Here is a 22500-nt window from a genome sequence, read left to right on the forward strand (position 1 = left end):
TGCCTCTCAGCACACCTCCCACCCGCCCCCAAATGAATGATCAGCTTTCAAAGTTTTGGGCAAATGTTCCAAATGAAATGCTATTAGTGGCTGCAAGTCACTAGTAACATTTGATGCCCAGAACATTGCTGGCAGAATACTCCAAAGTTTTTGCTGTTCACAAGAAATACATTCATCATAACATTCCCCCATGGCTGCAAGGTTGTGAGATTTTATATGGCACTAGCTTAACTTAAGTCATAATCAATGCTCTGTTGGCTTTTTTGAGCAGTAAAATTTAGACTGTCAATTATCAAGCCTGCTTAAAACCCTTAGAACCAGCAGACAGAAAGGAGCACAGAACTATAAGCCAGGAACAGAATAAGCAGTACAAGAAAAAGATGCAAAAGTAGGTTAGATGGAAGGAAGCCTCCTCCACTCTGGATATATCAAGCACTAGTTTGCCTGGTGTTATTTCTTGACTCCTAACTGTGACTGTATATTTGTATGAGAAACACACTAACAACAGTCAGACTAAACCCATTTAACAGCGAGAGTTCACCTGGTTCATGAATATATGCCATTATGTACTGTCACCTTCTACACTGGAAATACAGCTGCAATCTACAACTATAGCTTAAAACACATACAGATGAGCCTTCTTCTTGAGTTCTGCTTAAAGCCATTTTGGAACTTGGTCAACTCAACTAAGGAGGCCAAAGGCCCTAAAGCAATGTATCTCATTCACAGCAGTGTCTGTGAACAGATGAATACACTGTTCTTCTGTTTCCTTGTACTAGTCAACTCATCTGGCTGTGCAAGGAATTATCTCTCCAGTTTGGATGGCAAGATGAATAACTTGCAAGTGCACACAAGTGTGTGAGAGAGAACACACGTCCTACTGCTTTAAGTCAACAGAAAACATCAGGGCTGTTTTTTGGAACTCAGGTTGGTATATCACCAAAAAACCAGAGGTTTCACATATAATAAAACAGACAGTAAAGTGGCTCTTAGAACCCTGTCACACCCTCTAGGGATGAAGACAAACTCACAGCTATCAAAGACTGTAATGAAAGCAAACTTTGATAGGAGAAAAATCACTCCAGCATGCTAAAATTATTCTTTTTAACCAAGCTGATTAAAGCAGCAGCCTCGGGGACCCATCACAAGGAGGGCACTGCCCATACCAGATGCAAAGAAACAAAGTCTCTCCCTTGACATGCTAAACCAGGAGCTTGTAGAGGGGTAACTTGCTTTCCCAGAGGCTGCAGAACCCATCCTCGAAGGAAAACAGGACATTCCCATTCCCATAGAGCCCTCCAACAGAGTAAAGTCAACAGGACTTTACAGTCAAGCATCAGGCAGGCCTGACCAACACTGGTGTGACTGAGCTTTTGCATATCCTTTGAAACAGCAGCAGCTATGGGAGCCTCTCTCCAGGCCCAGAGACTGTTAAAGAGAAGAGGCCTCATCCAGCGTCCATTTTATACTTCTACCTTCTACCTATTCCCAGTGAAAGAATCTCTACTTTTGTCTGCTTCCATTATGGTGTCTATTGGAGTAAGAAGGATTATAGCCAGGCAGGGCTGTGATAAGGGAAACAATCCCACCCTTGAACTATCCTTTGACTCCTATGGTTAAGGGTCCACACCAGAGAATTTTAGCTTCAATGCCTAGGAGGAAGACAGATCCCCAGCTAACCTAGTTTGGTGTTTACAAAGTTGAAAGCAATTGATGTCCAGCTGACTCCACAGTCCATGGAGCCAGAGATAAGCAGATACTTCTCCAAATTTAAGAAGTAATAGTATGGTACATGCGTGAGTCTTTCTGGTAGGAAAATCACCATATTTGTTTCTTGGCAGTGGGTGGGCACAGCTCAGTCCAAAGATGGAGAAATCTCCAAAGAGCTCTCTAGACTCAGAAACTGTTACATCTTTCTGGACTAACTGCTGCCCCACACTGCTCATACTAAAGGAGCAAAAACACATGCAAATCTTTCAAGAAAATTCATGGGACGACAGATGGGGAAGGAGTGTGTGGCATCACCGTGGAGGAACGCGTGGGGTAACTGGAGAAGATCAATAAGGAAGAAAGTTTATTGACACATTGTCAAAGAGTTCAGTAAGGAATGCCACCTGTTTGGTTTCTTCCAAAGACTTGGACAGTGAGTCTGGATCATAAATATCAGCCCCAGGAAAGCAGACTGGTCTATAAGGAATCTGAGACACGAGGCAGGAGCTGAGGCACAGTGCAGTGGTCATTACATGGAGGAAGCTTATGCAGAGATAATCTCAATGCTACAGTAAATATTGACAAAGGAATTAACTATGGATATTGACAGAAAGGGTCAGAATGTAGATTAATGGGAGAACTGTCCCATTATTTCACTTAAGAGTTTCTCCTGTCAGAGCCCTACGTCAAAACTACTCTACCACATCTGCAAAGAGGAGTCCTGTGAGGTTCTGGCAAAAAATGTGGTGATAACAGGGCAAGGGAAGATGCACCAGTTGCTGACCAAACCCAGCTGCACAGGGCCCATACTTGTAGAAGCCCCCCCTCAGATTTTCCTGCAGTAGGAGACCTGTCCTGCTGCCTAGCTCCACCTACCTGAAGGGATGATTGCCTGGGAGGGAACCCACAGGGCTCAGCCTGTCCTGCACCCCAAGAGCCTCAGGCAGAGATGTAGCCCATTTGCATCCTCCCACTCATTTACCATGAGTTTGTGAGATGCTCCAGTTGTACCCAAGGTGATGTGACACACTCTCACCCATGAAAGAAATCCCACGTGCTTCACATCTATTGTGGGCGAGGTGAATGCTGGGGATGAGGGTGGGAAGCAGACACCAAGCATGCCTGAAGGGCTGGGGTAGCTCTGGGACACGAGATGTCAGTGTTCAGAGTCCAGCAGCTGCGTGCCTCTTCAACCCTTCACTCCACAAACTGAAATCTTGAAGCATTAAGTGCAAAGCAGACACTGGCTTTGGAAAACCAACCTCTCAGTCAGAGAGCAGAAATCTTCCTGCTCTGGAGAGCGATAAACACACAGGCTGGGAGCTCTATTAGCACATTCAGGGGGTAGAGATCCTTTCCCGCTCCCCTCCACATCTCACCATGAGAGCTGTTGACAGCAGCAGTGAGAGCGAGTTTAAGTGACTTGTCTGGCAGAGCTGTTTCATTAGCAATTTGGAGCCATGCCGTGCAGAAACCAGCATTGTTCTCAGATGTTCGAATATCAATCTGCATAATGAAACAGGTGACAGGAGCTCTTCCCATTCATGCAGCCGCAATTGGAGGGGATTCAGATATGAGGGGAAGGGGTTATGTCTAATTGGCCACAATTAATTTGATGAGAATCTTTTTTCCATTATACTGTCTATCACCAAATGGTTCTTACAGAAAAGCACATCTGCACTTATTTATCTGCCTGATGTAGACCCTGTTTACACTGTAAAGTGTTTGCCAATAGCATCGAAAGCAGTTTCCCAAATTCAGCAAGCTCTCACAACAAAAAGGCTCTTTTTTATCAGTTGATCTACTTTTACACTGCTTAAAAAAAAAATATCCCCTGCTGGAATATATAATGAGCTGGCAAAACTTAGTGCAGGTGTGTATGTGTGTATCTGCAAATGCCTTACCCTTAAACAGCTTCTCTGGGAGGGCTCCTTACACTTTGTAAGGCCCAGATCCCCAGTTTAAGTTTTCTACTATAGGAAGCTCCACAGTTCTGACCTATTAAAATAAGGTCCACAGATTCAGCTCCTTTTCTAGCTGCAAGTCCAAAAGACCTTAAGCCCATGTTAGATACTCTCAGTTTAGTTAATTTGCCCAAACTTAAGTGTCAAGCTGAGATACCAAGGGAATTTCACCCTGGGAGCAGGTCTCTCATAGTCTCTGTGTCAGAATTGCCAGACACCTGAGGGTAGGCTGGATACTCCAGTACACCTAAATTGGCTCTAGACATCTACACTGGCACAAATTAATCCAGCCACTGAGCCATTTGGTCCTCAGGACAGCTTCTCCCACCAGAATTACAGAGAGCCAACTGCTGTGGTTAGCAAAGAGCCTGAAGTGCCCACCGCTCCCCTGAACTTGTGCATCAGGGCATCAGTCACGACCTTCTGCTCAAGCACCTATAACAGCACTCTGCTTGCCCTTTTGGCATCTGTAAAACCAGCAGACATCTGTTGTGGCACAGGCCAAATACTTTTCAAAAAAGATTGCATTTATTAGTAAGCTGCAACATAAGATTTAGTGACATCAGGTCAGAAAAGCAAAGTCCATGCTCAAATGCATAATTTCAGCACAACCTTTCTGCATTGCCCTAACATCCTTGATTGCCTCCTCTTGCTCTGCTTCAGCTGCATGTCTCTGCAGTCAGCTTGCACCTTTCTTCATTGCCTGAGAATCCAGCCAGGCTATTTGCACAAGAGATTCATTCAGAACTTGTTAAAAATTAAAGAGCGGGCCACTAGTTTCCAGGTCTAACCTTGAGGTAGCCCTATGCCTATATTTGAGTCTTGACATACTATGCACGTACGTCCACAGCAGCATGTCTTGCCCTAGCTGCATTGCTTCTGTAGCCTTTATTTCAGCCAGGAAATTAACGCCTTCACAACTAATGGATGACTCTCAAAAAGAAGAGATGTGTCCTCTTCATACCCCTAAAATATATAGTTTTTGTCCCCAAGGTGCACCACAAACAATGCCACAGAATCACAAATGTGGATTTGGGCCTGAGAACATGTCTCTTCTGCCTCTCTCTCTCTCTCTCTCTCTCTCTCCAGTGAGTCTCTCCTGGACATCACCATTCCTGACAGCTGCTGTGGAAGATGGCTGGTACTGAACACTCCTCCATTCTCTGGACAATCCCCACCAGAGCTTTACTAATGGAAAGTTCTTCCAAGTGCCTGAACCAAAGCCTCCCTACTGCAATACAACTACAATATTTTCTGTTATCTTCTCCATGAACAGGAAAATCCAAATAGTTTCTTCTTCTCTGAAGGTGTATTTTATCTTTTTCAATACCATTAATCTGTTTGTTCTCCATGTTCTTTCGCTGCAGCTAAAGAAGCTCAGTTTCCTCAGTCTTTCTTTGTAAGCTGTATTGTGTGGACCTGCAACCATTTTTACTGCTGTCCTTTCGCTGTATCCTGTAGGTCTTTCCTTGACTTACCTTTGGTTGGTGAACATGCTCTCCACCATACCAAGAACAATCTGATCAAGACCCAAAGATATTAGAGAACATTACACTAAAAAAGCTTGCAGCAAGGCAATAAAAACAATGCTAGTGAGAGTTAATGCCCATTATTTCTCAGCCTCTCTATATTATATCATTTTCCCTCTGTCCTTCATTTGCAGCTTGCAAGTTCTTCAAAGCTGTAACTCTTTGTTACAGCTTTGCCCTGATCTGCATTGAGGTAGTGACCAATTTTTTTCTGGAATACCAATTATCACTACCAGCACCATCTTCAGGGCTTTTACTGTACACTTTTCCTTATGCAGCTTGACTGTGCACATAGGCAAACCCACAAACCCGTGCCCCCGTTACCTGTCCTGCTAGACAAAGTGCTCTACAGATTCCCAGCATGGAACCTGCAACCTGTCAGTGGCATGGTGCTGTAGGGCACTATTAAATCAATAAAACTGCATCCCAGCTAGGAGTGTGCCAGCCCAACAGCACAGGCAGAAAATCATACTGCAAACGTAAATCATAGCACTGGTACAAATCTGTGAGGGAGCAGACTAAAGAGACTGTGCTGTTCATTCTCTATTACTAATGAATATCTTGTACAGATACTTCTCAAGATTCATTCCTAAAGCATTCCTCTCCCCTCTGCACAGTCACGTACTTTTGACATCACAGACATTTTTTATTTCCAAGGTGGAATTCCCAGCCATTTTTAAGTGACTGTAAGTTTTCAGATTGTCCTTTTACCCTAGCTCTTATTTCTTTCCTCCTGCATTCCCTCACAGTAACACCTTCTACCTCGTCAGCAGTGCTAGGACTCCTCACAGCACCTCCTAACAGCAGAGGAGCAGGCCATTCCCAAGTGTCAGAAGTCAAGCAAGCAAGGCAGAAGGCCTTGGCTAAGCAGGAATCTTCTCTTGGAAATAAGGCAAAAAATGAAGGCGTATGCCCAGTGGAAGCAAGGTCAAGTGACATGAGAAGAATTCAGAGATTCTGCTTGCCACTGCAGGGAGAAAATTCATCTGGCCAAAGCTCAGTTGGACTAAAAGCTGGTCAGAAATGGGAGGGCAATAGGAAGTTTTTCAAATACATTAATGGCAATAGGCAGTATAGAAATATCATTGGCCTGTTACAGGATGAGAATGGTCACCTCACAAACAGAGACAGGGACAAGGCAGAGGTGTTTAATGTTTTCTTTGCCTCTGTATTCAACACAGATAATGGACCAAGGGGGTGTCAGTGCCATGAGCTGGAGGACCATGACTGCGAAAATGATCAACTCCCAGCTGACTCTGAAATTGTGTGAGATCTGCTGCTCCAGCTTCATCCCTACAAATCTATGGGGCATGATGAGATTCATCCAAGAACTCTCAAAGTGCTGGCTGATGTCATCTCAGAACCTCTCTTGATGATTTTTGAGCAGTCTGGGAATCCAGAGAGGTCCCAGCTATCTGGAAGCTGGTGAATATTGTCCCAATTTTCAAGGAGGGCAAGAAGCAGGACCCATAAAAACCACAGGCCTGTCAGTCTCACTTCAGTGCCTGGTAAATTTATGGAGAAGATTATTCTGGAAGGTATTGAAAAACACCTGAAAGACAGTGCAGCCACTGGTCACAGCCAGCATGGTTTCATAAGAGGAAAGTCCTGCTTATCAAACCTGATTTCCTTTTATGACAAGGTAACCCACCTAGCTGATCAAGGGAAGCCAAATCTTTTTGGGTTTCAGTAAAGCTTTAAATACTGTCTCTCACCGAATCCTTCTAGACAAAATGTCCTGCACACAGATGGATAAACATCATGCCACAGGTGACCAAATGACTCATGGATCGAGCACAGAGGGTAATAATGAATAGGGTAACATCAGACTGGCAACCTGTCACTAGTGAGGTTCCACAGGGCTCCATCTTGGGCCCTATGCTCTTCAATGTCTTCCTTAATGACTTGGACACGGGACTGAAAGGGATATTAAGCAAGTCTGCAGATGACACAAAACTCGGAGGAGCTGTTGACTCCCTGGAAGGCAGGGAGGCCCTGCAGAGAGACCTCAATAAATTAGAGGACTGGGCAATCACCAACCATATGAAGTTCAACAACGGAAGTGCCAGATTCTGCACCTGCGATGGAGCAACCCTGGATGTATAGACAGACTGGGAAATGAGAAGCTGGAAAGCAGTGACATAGAAAGGGACCTGGGGTTCGTGGTTGATGGTTGGTTGAATACAAGTCAGCAGTGCTCTGTCAGCCAGGAGGGCCAACCGTGTCCTGGAGGGCACTGGGCAAAGCATCACTAGCTGGTCAAGGGAGGGGATTGTCCCACTCTGCTCTGCACTGGTGTGGCCTCACCTTGAATATTGTGTGCAGTTTTGGGCACCACAATATAAGAAAGATATTAAGCTATTAGAAACCATCTAAAGGAGGACAATAAAGATGGTGAAGGGCCTTGAGGGGAAGCCGTATGAGGAGCAGCTGAGGTCACTTGGTCTGTTCAGCCTAGAGGAGACTGAGGGGAGACCTCATTGCAGTTACAACTTCCTTGTGAGGGGAAGAGGAGGGGCAGGCACTGATCTGTTCTCTGCGGTGACCAGTGACAGGACCTGAAGGAATGGCCTGAAGCTGCGTCAGGGAAGGTTTAGGCTGGATATTAGAAAGAGATTCTTCAACCAGAGGGTGGTTGGGCATTGGAACAGGATCCCCAGGGTTGTGGTCACAGCACCAAGCCTGCCAGAGTTACAGAAGCATTTGGACAATACTCTCCAGCACATGGTGTGACTCTTGGGGATGGTGCTATGCAGGGCTGAGAGTTGGACTCGATGATCTTTGTAGGTCCCTGCCACCTTGGCATATTCTGTGATTCTGTGAATCCAGTTGCCACATCAACTCTTCCTGATTGTGGGCCCAGTTGCAGAAATCAGCTCTAAGACTGCAGTGGCAAAACCCCAGCCTCTTGTCTTCAGCAGTCAAACAGTACATGTCTTGATTTATAAACAAAAAAAAAAAAAGGAAATTAAAAAAATTAGAGAATGAACAGCACCAAATCCAATATGTCAGTTTTGGGAGGGCATAAAATTACCTTGTGCTCCACCAGGCTCTGACTTTGTGGTTTATCTTATTATTCAATACCCAGTGATGTTTCAAATTCTCTGTCTTGCTTTGCATAGTGCTTTCACCCATGAATTGCTATAGATAAGTCCGAGAAAGGAGTTATCAGTTAGTGCAGCTGACTGCAGCAAAGTTGGCTAGAAATTAGATTAAAGTCATTTTTAAAGGAAGATGTACTGTGGGTCAGATCCACAAACAAGAAAGAAAAATATCTATGAATGTCTGTTGGTGAAATAGGGACACATGTGGGTCAGGGAAGGGAACAGAGCAGCCTAGTGACAATGCAGAGGTGAGGGAGGGCAGGTGAAAGTAAAAGAAAGGAGTTCAAATATAGCAACTTTAAAAATAGTTGTCCTTGCAAAATAACTGAGATGAAAGCAGAGATGCAATTGGTGGAAGAAGTCTCCATCACATGCAGTTATTGCCAGAGCAATGCACACAGTAGCACTGTGCAGCCTCTTTGCAAGCTGGGTAGAGACCTGCTCTGTGTGGCTTCTGCACAGAGCAGAAGACTGAAAACCTTGGGCAGTGCAGCATCACCACAAACAGATGGCACCTCAGGGTTCCCATGTCTTCCACAAACTCACCTGTGTGTGCATGCTGGCACCAGACTGCCTTTCTCCTGACCCAGGCATTATGGATTTACCAGGCCTGAAGGGCCACTTCAGTATCAAACCACCACATGTAGACAGAGTCCACTCACCATCAACAACCCAGGTGTCTTCTGGATCTGCCAAGTCTGTGAGCATTATACAGGCTCTGCAAGGTTTCTCCACACAGGAGGTAATAATAATGCTTTAAAATTTCCTCAGGACACATTTGGCAGTATACAGGCTTCAAGTGAGTCACACTGTTAGGAATCCCACACACTTGACCAGAAAACACCTGTAGAAGAATCACTACAGCTTCACCAGTCAGAGGCAAAAGCTCCTTGCACAGCTTAATTATTAGCATGTGTGATATCAGACAACCACAGTCACATCTGTTGCAATGAAGTGGGCTATGAAATCATAGCTACAGTACACTCAACTTTTGCTTGCATGCATGTAGATCATCTGTTCGTCCCAGCGTCAAATCATGCCATGTATTTCATCTTTGAAAGTCAGCTTCCTTGCAAGATAAACACAATGGGGCAAAAGGCACCTACTGAATAATCCCAGGCAAACACAAAACAGAAATTAGTGAGGCAGAAAGATGTTAGTTCCCACACTCATGTTAATATCATTAGAAGTGTAGATGTCCATTCCAAGGGAGAAAATTAACTAATGAAAAAGACTTTTAGAGGAGAGGTGGCAGCTAAGTACAGAGGAATTTGAAATCTATTTTGTTTGCACATGAGACAGCTGGTTAACAAATTATGAAACACTGTGAGAAATTTAGAGGATGTAGTTTGGTGAGGGAACAATTCCATTTTTCACCCATTTTTACCAGCAAAGGAAGGTCAGATCCTCCTGTCTTCTGAGTACTAATAGTAGCCAACCTACTGTTATGTGGGTACTAACCATTGGGCAGTAGGGTGAAATCCTGCACAAGTCTGGCAAATCTCCCAAAGACTACACATGGGCCAGAATTTTCATCCAAGTAATTAGAAAAGCTTAATCATCACATTAGTGCAATTTCTTAAGCACCTCTGTAAATCAGGGAGGCAAAGCAAAAAAGCAGGGCATTAGAGTCAGGGTAGCTGGAGCATTCCAGCACCCTCCCAGAGGCGGGAGATGCCTTCCTTTAGCTTTCTGATGGAAGCTGCCTCCCACCTGCAAGTGGAAGATAGTAGAGGAATGAAAGCCATATCACTCCCTTTTCAGTCCTGGGGTGCTAAATCAGGTACACCTGAAGCAAACAAGTCTACTGGGCCACGAGTAGACTTAGGGAAAGTTGAGTAGCCAAAGGTCTGGGAGAAGCAAGGCTTCTTTCCACACAGAGAAGTAAAAATGTCTGGGAAGATAAAATCTGCCAAATATTTATCAAGTATATGTATGTACATATGACTTTAAATATCACAGTAGCTAGGCATCAGCAATGAAAAGGCGGGGAGAAAGCTGTTGTATTTTTTTTAATCCTGTATATCTCATCCTCCCATCCCCTACCCACCAGCAATTCAGCCCTGATCATCCAGTTGAAAGAGGCCAGCTCTCATCTCTAAGGCTGCCAAATTCTGGTGGTAGGGCCATTGTCTTTTATTTGACTGCAAAGTGCCAAGTACATTTATGGCACCATATAAATAATAAATAAAAATAGTCATTGCTTCCCTCTCCACTGACTTATACTGATGTGAGAAGCAGGACAATCCTTTGCTTCCCCTCCCCTTTCCCTTACGTAACTCTCCAAAGACAGCTTTTTCCAGACTGCCACGCAATTAGCACAGAAGCAACCAAATTTAACCAGTATCTCCATAGGAATAGCTCCAAGTGCTTCTTAAAAGGAAGATGAAAAGAAAGGGTCAGTGGTGGCAAATGCCTGGGAAAGGCCAGGATGCTGTGGCATGGGGAATGCAAAAGCTGCAAGCTGCCAAAGCCCCATCGCCAATGTCCCTCATCCAGCAACTCCCGTCCGTGCCTCCAGCAAAACCCAAGGGTTTGCATTTCTTCCTTTCCAGCAAGGATTAATTAAGCCTACAGTCTGTCTCTGACTATGCCCTCCCCTTGAATTCTACCTGCTCAAGTTCCCAACTAAACTGCATTTTTTTAACTGGTATTAATCCTGAAGAATTCCATTGCAAGTATTTGCTGCCAGTAAGTCACAGAATCATAGAATGGCTTGGGTTGAAAGGTACATTAAAGATCATCTAATCCCAATACTCATGCTATGGGCAGGGACACTTTTCATGCTATCAATTGCTCAGAGCCCCACCCAATCTGGCCTCAAACACTTAGAGGAATGGGGCATCCACAAGTTCTCTGGGCACCTGTTTCAGTGCCTCACCACAGCCACACTAAAGAATTTTTTCCTAATACCTAATTTAAACTTACTCTCTTTCAGTTTGAAATCATTGCCCCTTGTCCGGTCACTACACGCTCCTGTAAAAAGTCTCTCTCCACCCTTCTTGTAGGCTCCTTTCAGGTACTGGAAGGCCACAATTAGGTCATCCCAAAGCCTTCTCTTCTTCAGGCTGAACAATCCCAGTTCTCTCAGCCTTTCCTCACAGCAGAGGTTCACCATCCCTCTAATCATTTTGGTGGCCCTCCTCTGCACCTGCTCCAACAGCTCCATGTCCTTTCTGTGCTGGTGACCCCAGAGCTGGATGCAGCACTGAAGGTTGGGTCTCACCAGAGCAGAGCCTGGGGGCAGAACTCCCTCCCTTGACCTGCTGCCCTGGCTGCTTCTGATGCAGCCCAGGATCCACTTGGCTTTCTGGGCCGTGAGCTCACATTGCTGGGCCATGTCCAGCCTCTCATCCATCAGCACCCCTAAGTACTTCTCTGCAGGGCTGCTCTTGATCCCTGATCCACCAGTCTGTACTGATACCAGGGGAATCCCTCAAGAACAACAGAAAAAGAGAGAATCCTGAGAGACCAAGTCAAGGCTAAAGCACATTGCAGCCTCCTTGCCATTGTGCACTACACAGTGCTGAGCATAAGAAAAAGAGGGAGAATGACAAAGTAGGACTGAAGAGGGTAGAAGAAAAGAATGCTTGAAAATTCACTGAATTTAAACATTTATAGTCTTAAAACTACTGAATCACATTTTAGCACACAGGCACAGAGGTTTGCTCCAAAGATCTCAGCATAAAAAAATCATCCCAATCCAAAGTGCAGAATGTCTAAACCTGATAAACATACTCATCTGCAACTGCAAAAATTTATCTGAGATCATATTTATGTACTCAGTAAATGTAAGTCACAAGTTAAAAAGATCTATTACTAACATCGATATGCTGTAGCTTTTTAATAGCTATTTATTAATATGAAAACGTTAGCATAATATGTAATTAAATATAATAAATGTGCATTTTGTGTAATTGCACACAATATGTAACTACTCTATAGTATTAGTAAATACTTCATACTATAGCAACTGATGATTTACAAGGAGATGCAGGGAAATAATCAGATTGTAAGCCATAAAAGTTCAGACTATCGGATCTAGTGGTAGTGGCACAGTCTTACTTCTGTCCAGCTAACTCATATCACCACAAAGGTGTCCTGAGAATAAAAATCATACTGCTGTTGAAAGGATTGCATATTTTCTGCTTTTGGACACCACCACATAAAAACTCCTTTATATCCTGCCAAAATGTGTGAAATTACCACAAATGTCTCTTGATAGTGAATGTTTAACCCCATGGAAGATTTGTACTGCCTCCAAGCCATCCAGATAGACAATCTTCCCATGACAGACCTTACAAGGTAAAAGACTGACCCCCACTTTTAGTCCTCTTGAAAAATGTATAGCTGCAGATATCTGCTCTGCATTTCCCTAGGCTTCTCCAGAACAGGTATTTGTTGTACAAAAGCTGCAAGCTCAGAAAAGCATTTAACTTCAATCATGTGAATAATAGTCCATTGACTTTAATGTCACCACTCATGAGCGCAAAGTTAAGCACATGCTTAAGTGTTCTGCATATCTGGGATCCTTGTATAATGTCGATTTAATGTTCTGCAGAGTACAAAGTGGAAAATAATTCATTTTTCAGTTTCATGGCCAAGCATCTGCCAGAATAGAGCAGATCGGGGTGGGCGGGGGGAGCGGTTTGCAGGTTTTTCAGTGAGACTTTAGCTTTGTATCATCCTGAAATGTTTCTTTCGCCTCAGAACTACATGTGTTGTTTTGTCTTCTAATTATCTCCTTCTGTCCCTTTGCTTTGTTACAGAAAAAAAATCCATTTTTTTATACTACTTTCTCTAAATCTAGGTCAATTTTATGAGTAGTGCCTTTAGAAAATGACATGTCAAAATACATATCAGAAATATCAAAGTATTTTGTTTCAAGTATACCAAAATGAGCTACTTCGGAAAATATCAGATTTTCCTTCTGCTTTCTTATGCTCTCCTCAGATTTTTTTCAGTAAAAATATTGGCCAGCTTTAACTTCAAAACTTATTAAAAATACCCCCAAACCAAACACATATCTATTGAAAAAATAACTGACCTATGCCAAACAGAAACAAGCCCTTTGTCTTAACATTTCATTAACATCTTAAGAAGCAAAGAAGTCAAATACATGTGAAATTTCAGCAATCTATATTAATTTGCAGGCATGCAGAAATCCATCTCTCTCCTTTTCATGTCGATTACAAAATTACCATTTTGATACTTTATTAGCTTCTTTGGCATTTGCAACTAATTTATATGAAAGGATACTATTTTTTTATTATTATTAACCTACTGCATTCTAAATTATTTTATTTAAATGCCCTGCTGGCTGTCCACATTTGCTTTTATTCTATTAGTACTGTATATGAATGGAAATTATGTATAGCTATTAGATTACTTCACACATTAGTTCATTTTATATAATCTTTCCTGTATTTATTGCCTTCGTTAGACTGAAATACCGCAGGCGCTTGTTTCTCTAATGTGTCTGAAGCTCTCCCGTTAATGGAAATTGGGTTATATCTCCTGATTACAGTCAGATGAAATCCAGACCCGGGAGTCGACTGCAGTATTCTGCGACAGGCTGTCTTACCACCGGAGACTTTGCAAGGGGTCAGGGTGGCAGCAGCCCCCCACATGGATTCTAGATGGATGCAGCTCAGCAGCGCGTGCAAGGATGCTCTGGCATCCTTGTCGTCAGTTCTACCAAGGGGCAGAACTTAGGACGGGCAGCTGACATGGCCAGCGTGGCACTGCCCTGCCAGGGCCACATCAATCCCCTCTGCTGCACAAGGTGGACCAGCGGAGGCAGTGGGTGCTGGTTTGGCACCTGTGCAGAAGGAAAGTGATTCAGCATGCCACAATCACAGGGAGCTGGAAGGGAGAGACTGTCAGAGCAGCACTCTTTCTGCAGGACTCACAGGGCCAGTACTGCTCTCAGGGAGGAGCGGTTTCTCCTCTGTCAAACTGCCCACAGCTGCCCCAGAGTTAAGAGCTACAGCTTGATGTATGATTTAGCCAGAGATTAACATAGTGGAATCAACAGTCGCCATGAGGTGGGTTCCTGGGTAAGGTCTGGCACCTCTTTTGAGCCAGACAGGCCCAAAGGGTGCCACTCAGCAGGGTGAGCATCACCTGGGACAGAGAGAGTGGCAGAAATCACTAAGCTCAGTACAGAGAGTCTCCAGACACCCTTAGTTTAAGATGGTACCCTGGCACAGAGGCACCCACTCCAGCCCAGCTCAGATAGACCCGCTCAAGCATCCACATAGCACAGCAGGCACACGACATTAGTTACTGTCTTGCCTGTCATTAGGAAGTAAATGCTGGGCACAGCCAAGACACCATCCAAGTCCTGAGACATCTGGACTGTTTCAGCCTGTTTTTCTGGGGAAGTGGCACATCAGCAGTTGCAGGCACCTCTCAGAGTGGCTTTTCCCAGACAAGGCCCAAGGAAGAGGGTCCAAGGAGACCAAGGGTAATTGTCTCAGAGTGCAGCCAGACTGACCTTGACAGGTGTACCCCAGCCAGGCACAGTAATGGATTTTATGAGTGCATCTGGCATCTTGGCTGCTCTACAGTGCCAGTGGGACACCTTCCCTGGGTACTGTCATACTACAAAGACATTTGCAAGCAGATCTGGGTTTAGGCAAGTAGAAACAATATCCCTTAAAATAAGTATCCCTTTTCTTGTTGGCTGGGATTACATCCTCTGCTGACTCCTTGTGCTAGACACAGATGCCCTTACCAGATGATGGAGAAGGCCAAGAGACTGATCTGCCTCAGTTCTGCCGTGGACACCAGATTGGACATCAGAGATAAAAGAGATTGGAAGCAACAGCCTTTTCTCTTGGAAAAGATAGTCTTTCCCCCCTGGCTTTGAAAGTCTGAAATGGCTTTAAGCAGGTAGGAAAAGGGAGGTAGAGCACAGCACACCTCCATGTGTCCTGGTGTGGCTGCACCCTTCATCCTGGCTAAGTAGTGTATTTAGAGGGTGAGTGAGCTGCAAGCAATTATGCAGGTTTTGGAAAAGGAAAAATATGAGATTCAGAAAAGCGAATTCCTCCCAAATTAGGGACAAATGCCTGGATGACTGCTCCCAAGTTCTGCAGGGCCCTCTTCATGTTCAATAGAATGGAAATCCATGAGACGATTAGATCAAGCTCATGAACTCACATCTTTTGGATGGAGCTAGTCTCACCTGGCTTTATTTTCCAAAGGCAGCTGCTGGTCTCCAGTTTCACCAGCCAATTTTCATCTGATTTCAGATGCTCTAGTAGACGGTAATCCCAATATTTTAAATACTGGAAATAATTGTAAACCCAAATATTGTACTTGCACTAGCAGCTGTGTTTGAGGCATACCACAATGCTCTGACTATGTACTGTGGCCTTTCTCTTCCCCAAGAAACAAAGCACATACGCTTTAGGATAGCAAAAGAAAATACAGGTATCATGGCAAAGAAAAGTAGAAGAAAATTACCTCAATCTAATACACACAGGTCACCCTACAGTGAAATCAGCTAAGATAGGCCCAGAAACTTGTAACCAAAGGCTCTGTGAAGCTCCAGGAGTTACCCCTTTCAATTGAAATTTCATGCACATATCTCTGCAGGTGTGAAGAATATCTTAAAAGCACGAGAATAAATGCATGGCTCTCTCCATGAGCCTAGGCACAGCCTGAAACAACAGATCACAGGTACAAACTATCCCATTTAGCTCAGACAGTTGAAAACCTAATGATGACAAACTAATGTTAACTCTGATAGGGCTGGCTGGTTTTGAACAGTATCTTTCAGTCTGAAGGAGCCCACAACAATCTCCATCTGGCAGAAAAACATCCTCTCCTCCACCCCATCCTCAACACAGCACACTGCAAATGTTAAGACAGCGTGAAACAAACTGAGGTAAAAATTAAAACAAATAACAGGAGCACTTCTGCACAAATTGTATTATTCTGTGCCATGTTTCATTCCAAGAAGAAACAACAAATGGAAAAGAAAAACTCTTAAAAATTAATCCATCACAGAATTTCTAGCCTGCTGCACAGGACACTGTATGCACAAAGGGCCTGGCTACAATTTATTTCTAGACTGTCAGTAGAGACACGAGAATCAGTAACTATAACCGATCCAGCAGTGCAACTCGCACCTGTGGTCCTCTTCTTGTTGCTAGCCCCAATAGCAACATATGCAAGCTTATTTGGCTGCCCTACAATGGCATGACCCCTTAAGCAGCCCCGGCGACTGAGTAACAAACTCAGCATGGGCAATTGAGCCTCACAACACTGAATTCCTTGTGAGTAACCTCACCCCAAAACAAAAATTAAGCAGTGTGCAAAGCTTTACACCCTCGTGAACCAGACAATGCTACCCTGCATGCATGCATCAGCAATCTCCTCAAAATCCTCAAGTGTTCAGAGTCCAGCAGAAGCAAATGGTCTTCATGGACAGAATGCGGTGCAGATAAACAAGGCAGTGAAACAGTCTGAACAGGAAACAATTTCTTGTGCTAAGCCTCCAAACACCTTGAAAAAAAGACACTATAGCTAAGTGTAAGCAATAGTAAATCATCAAAGCCGTGCTGATTTACCCCCACAGGCAGAACTTTTCCTCAGAATAAATTAACAGATCACATTTGCTAGCCTAATGGCTAGCATTCCTGCACAGACAAATTATTTCAGCTGGAAAAAACAGGTTATAGCCATTGTACACATCATCTCCAAAGCTCCATTAATTCGTTACTTGCTGACAGTCAAGGTACTGTTTGGAATTGTGCAAGCAAGTACAGTTCAGTTCTGTTTATAATTCATTCCTGAAGTGCTTAAAATACGTAAAAGTGCAACTGAATACCAGTGAAGAACAGTTGTGCTATTCAAACTAGGGTCTAAAGCTATGACGTGGCTATGAAAACACCTGCATAGTTTCATAGTGAAAGCAAAGAAAAGAGGGTGAAGCAGCCTCTTCTGTAGAAAAGGCTGCTTTGAGGGTTTGGGTGGATCAATTACCTTTTTGTCGCTCAAGCCAGACACCTGGTCCACGTATTCCTCTTGGATCATGAAGGCAGCCAGGTTGGCAGTGTAGCTGGCCAGAAAGATGACAGCGAAGAAGGCCCACACCGACACCATGATCTTGCTAGTGGTACCCTTGGGATTCTGTACTGGCACAGAGTTGTTGAACACCAGCCCCCACAGCAACCAGATAGCTTTGCCAATGGTGAAAGAGGGACCTCCTGGCTCTAGAGTGATTGAGAAACATGATCCCACAGTGAGAATCTGAGAGTAAGTGGACTGCATTTCCATTCACATACACATCTTGACTTCAGAGTTAAGAGCAGTATCTATTCCCACTTGTGAGGTAAATATCTGCATCTGAGCTCCCCTATGTTTATGACACCATATCTCAACAAAGTACATCCTGAAAAATTATTTTTCAAAAATATCCTCAGATAATTATTCTGTCTCAGGAGATTTCCATTGAAACCTTATACAAGGGTATTCTTTTTTATTTGACTGAAGTATCTAGAAGCCCAAACATTTCATTTTGGTTCAAGTGTTGTTACCAGAAATAGTTTGCTCAGACAAATTCTATCCTCATTTCTAGCTGCTCAAGGGTGATGTCCTTGAGCTCCCAGCATACACCTGTGTAAAACATGGCTCTCTGTACACTGTACTTGTACAGGTGCAAGGAAGAACACCATATGAAATAGCAGGGCTCTACAAATACTTCTACAAGAGTGTTTCATTACCCATTCTGCCAAAGACACACGAACCAGAGAAAAACACAGCTCACTCTCCCCATGTTCTGTGTCTAAGGTACATAACAGTGACATATACTCTGATCTACCTCAGGAATATCCGCAGCTCTGCCCCAGATAGTCCAGGAACAGATCCAGCGTTTTAAAAGCTCCTATCTTCCCCTCACTTACTTTTCATACCCCACACAAGAAGCCTTGTGTGCTCATGAAGCACTAGGTCTGAAAACTTGTGAAATCACACCTGTCTTCCAACAGCCTCATAACCCCAGCACATGCTGGTTCCATTAGTGGAAACCTAAACCAAAATTTCTTCAACTTGAGCACAAGAAAAGCTGATAGGGAGAATGCAGATGCAATTACTCCAGGATCCTGCTTCAGACACCAGGAAGATCTTAGGATGAGAATCCTCTGGTACAGTTCAAGCACCTGCCAACCTGCTCAGCACCCCATGCTTTATCAACTTGGGTAGGCTGACTGGAGCCTAGTGCTGCTGCCTGTGGTTAAGTTTGACTCCAGTAGATTAGCAAAAGGAAAGAAAGCTTTGACACATTTCTCCAAAACCCTGAGCAGCAAATAGCATAGATCATCTGAAAGCACTAACATGTTACTCTAAGTACAACTGAACAATGCAGGGGTCTCCTTTTGCACCCAGGGAACTGCACATCAAGACCAGAGCAGAATCATCGCCTGGCAAAACTGGTGCCTCTAGATACCAGTGAGGTAAAGTTCCTACAAGAAACATGGTTTGGCAAGTCCTTGTCTTTTTTACATGCTGGACTGGTATTTTTATATCCCTTCTACCTAATGTGCCCTAAGACACACAGGTGAAAGGCCTGAAAAACATCAGTGGTGTAAGGTGTAAGGAAACCTTGAGAAGTTCCCTCTCAAAGCCTTCCTCTCTCCACTGATCACACCACGTGCTTCCACAGTTACTTTGTCAGCCACAAACCAAGACTGTAATAGGAGACTTCAATCCAAACCAGGAACCTAGAATCCTTCTGAGCTCTCCAGCTTTGAGTGCCCAAACAACAGCACAACATTATTTAGCGACTAGACCAGGGCATGACCACTTGACCCTGGAGAGAAAAATCTTAATACTCATAAAGAGAAAATGCAGGTGTGGGAGGCAGGGGCATACTGCCATAGTTCAAATGCAGCCAAAGTAACATTAGCCAGGGTGTTCATTACCAAAAGCAGCATTGCAGTCTCTGCAGGAGATTTCTATATCTTCACATCACATCTGTCAGGAATTATATCTGCCTGATCATGCCGTACTGTTCATAATTACTCAGAAATATTGATAATTGCAGCTGCAGTTCAGCTGCAGTCTTGATAACTGCACAACTGCACACCTGTACTAAGAACTACTTCCAGTTCCATAAGTGTATCAATATCTCTCAAAAGACTCACAGGTTTATCAGTACTTACTTGTGTCCACAAATCCATGGGGCTATGATCAGTTGCCATAAAGGCCTCCACAGCTCCATGTTAAGAGACACATTCTCCACTTTTCTCCAATTCCCCATGCATGTGGTTCTGCCTGCATTTTCATTACACTTTTTATTTTCATTCCTCTCCAATTTGATGGCATAAATTCACTCAAAGCACTAGACTGGGGAGCAAATGAGTGCATTTTTCAGTAACTATCTCTCTCCCACTATTCTGAACAGGCCAATAAACCCAGAAATGTTCAGAGGGCTGATTTATCAGGGGGTGAAGATATGCAGATGACAGAAGACTCAATTTGCTAATTGTCTTCATCTCAATAAGGAAAAAAAGGCTGTCTCTTAGGTTGTCTGTCCATCCTCTCTTTAAGTCATCTGGCTGCCTTCTGAAGATCAGAACCACAGAGATGGATCACTCAGTTGTTCCCATCTTTCCTGGTTCCCTTGCAAAGTAATTCTTCGCCCACTCCCAAGAAAATGAGCTTCCCATTTTCTCAGTTCCTTAGAAAGCCAGAGAGCCAAGTAGGGGAGAGACATGACCAGGTGACAGATGTAGAGTCTGGAGGACATAACACTGTGCTAGGAGGCTGGCAGAGTGGCTTGCTTGCCAGGGAGTCGTAGCACTGAAGGATGGATTGACAGTGCTGAGCCCTATGATTGTCTCACGGAGTGCAGCATCATGGGCCCTGCCAACACTGACTATCAGGGCCCATTTTCCCTCAGTGAGAAACAAGTTGGAGCTGGTATTTGCTTTAGACATAAAAGGCAACACAGCTCTGTCTCTCGGGCCAAGCAAATTATCCTTTATACACATCTGCTCTCTTCAGAGTCTGTTTTCTGCCTCCATCCCTGCCCTCTTTAGTCTGAACTCAATGCTCAGAGTGGGCTAGATCTGTATCATGTTCAAGGTAAAAAACACCCTACAAAGGAACTGGGATTGAAAACAAGAGGGAATTATAGCAAGAAAGGGTTCCCCTTACCTCTGCCATCAGCAAGGCACCGATTATAGCCCACAGGGCTGAAGTACTCAAAGACGAAGACGGCCACCGCAGAGATGATAAGCAGCATCACAAACATCATCACCCATACATCAGCACTGAAAGGCTCTGGAGAGGAAGAGAAAACCATGGTAAAAGACCTGATATTAACCTCTCCTCCTTTGCTTTCCAGAGGATCTCAATGTGGGGCAAACTGGGTTGAGGGAAAACAGAACTTGAAAGAAAGCCTTCAACCTGATTCTGAAAAACTTCTTGAACAGGGAGAACTATAGTTTCTGCCTCTGTAATGACTGCATTCCATCGTGCTGTTCCATTTGTGACACATAGCTCCATCTGGAACTACATGCAGCCATTGTGGCATGCATTGATAAAATAAAATGCATTGATAAAAGATTGTTCCCAGGAAGTCCTCCAGTACCATCTGGAGAGAGTGGGGAAAATCAAGCAGAACTGGCAGAGTTTCAGACAAGCATCCAACTTTCAAGATGCTATCGAGCCAAAAAGCATCTCCAAATTTCTAAGGTTCAGCCATAACGATAGTAGTTTTTTCAGTTATTCCATTCCTGTAGCAATGGGAACACTCGCTCATTCTAGAAATGTTAGCATTCGTGTTCTGCAAGTATTTGATCTCTGTCAGGTTTTCTCCTTCTCCAAAATGGAACAGATAAAAATGGGACTGAACCAGATCAGAGAAACAGAGAATTTTGTTCCAGAATATAACCAATATTGTAACCTCTGTTAAACTGCAGTTTAAAATTTTGGAGTTAACTTTAACATTGCTTTTACGTAGCCCAGCAATATTGGTGGACTTGACTAAGGGCAAAAACTCCTGAAGAAGGAGTAGTCATGAAACTCCAACTTAAAGGCTTGGGAAAATTTCATTACCTGTATAAAGTTATTTCTCTTTGTAAATGTTCTCAGGACTCTGGCAAAGAGCAGGCAGTAATTATATAACCCATATTGCTGCATCATAAAGCATTTTCTAAAGCCAAATAGTAGATACAAGGAAGACATGAATGTCTTGGGGAAACGCAGTATCATTTCTGCATTCTCTGATCACTCTCCACCACCGAAGGACATTAGAAATGCCTTTACTGGAAGACCCAATGTCAGCACAGAACTGATGGCTCAACTGTTCTTGAAAAGGTCTATTAGATCTCTAACTTCCACTAGTTGCTCTGTCAAGGGAGGGTCAAGTTAACAACACCTTTGCAAATAATGTCTCTCAAAGTGCAACAATTTATTGCTAACTGTTATCACTAAGTGCTATGGTGTACCAGCTATAAGGTTTGAATCAATTTTCTTCTGGCCTACACTCCTTGAACATACTATTAGTTGAGTCACTGGGAAACCACGTGCTGCAGCGTAGGTGACAACTCTGAGTGAGCCCATTCTTTTCTGGGATTAGGCACACAGTTGCTGAAAAATGCCTTGACTTGGAACTCTTATGTAGTGCCTGTTTGCATTTGCCCAGATTTTGCTAGCCTGGGATTTAGAACTAAAACAACACAGTATATTTTTATATACCTGTCCCACAGGTACTCCCAAAAAGGAACTTTCAGGCTAAGAATCACAAGCAACCTTCACCTAATTTTTTAAGTTTTAATTTTAGATTTAACTGATACCTAAGAAGGCAGAAGGTGAGACAGTTCCATTGCTACGTGACACCATGACACTGATTCCCGTCTCAATGAAGGGCACAGAGAAATCCACCACTTCTGAACGCTCCTCATTAATGGTGAGGGATCCCACAGCCATATAGGCCCGTTTGGTGACAACCTGGAGGAAAGAAAGGAAAAGATCACACACAGACACGAGGCAGTTCTCAACCACCACAGCCAAGCCCCTTCTCATCTTCCTGCCTTTCAACACAATCCTTTTACTCCTGTAATCCCATTCCCTATATTGTTTGTAATATCTTTGCTGTCTAATCTTTCATCAGGACACCTTCTTCTTTCAGGAAACCTATAGACATTAATCTTCCCCTCAAAGCTGGTATGTGTA

The 22500-nt window shown here is 43.8% G+C and overlaps 2 protein-coding genes across 5 annotated transcripts in view; one reads left to right on the top strand and one right to left on the bottom strand.

The window, feature by feature from the left end:
* Positions 1-22500, top strand: part of FAM234B (family with sequence similarity 234 member B) — a 406169-nt gene that overhangs the window by 207870 nt on the left and 175799 nt on the right. The gene's annotated exons all lie outside the window — the stretch shown is intronic.
* The window catches only part of GRIN2B (glutamate ionotropic receptor NMDA type subunit 2B), a 208339-nt gene that overhangs the window by 9428 nt on the left and 176411 nt on the right, over positions 1-22500 (bottom strand). For all 4 annotated transcript variants that reach the window (XM_050325278.1, XM_050325279.1, XM_050325277.1 and 1 more), the window contains 3 exons: positions 22122-22275; positions 20479-20604; positions 17305-17534 (listed from right to left, as the gene is read on the bottom strand). In XM_050325278.1, the coding sequence (XP_050181235.1) occupies positions 17305-17534; positions 20479-20604; positions 22122-22275 (510 nt within the window). The remainder of the gene's footprint in view (positions 1-17304; positions 17535-20478; positions 20605-22121; positions 22276-22500) is intronic.

Source organism: Myiozetetes cayanensis, unplaced genomic scaffold (genome assembly GCF_022539395.1).
Source record: "Myiozetetes cayanensis isolate MyiCay16 unplaced genomic scaffold, myiCay2020 scf3, whole genome shotgun sequence".
Lineage (NCBI taxonomy): Eukaryota > Metazoa > Chordata > Aves > Passeriformes > Tyrannidae > Myiozetetes > Myiozetetes cayanensis.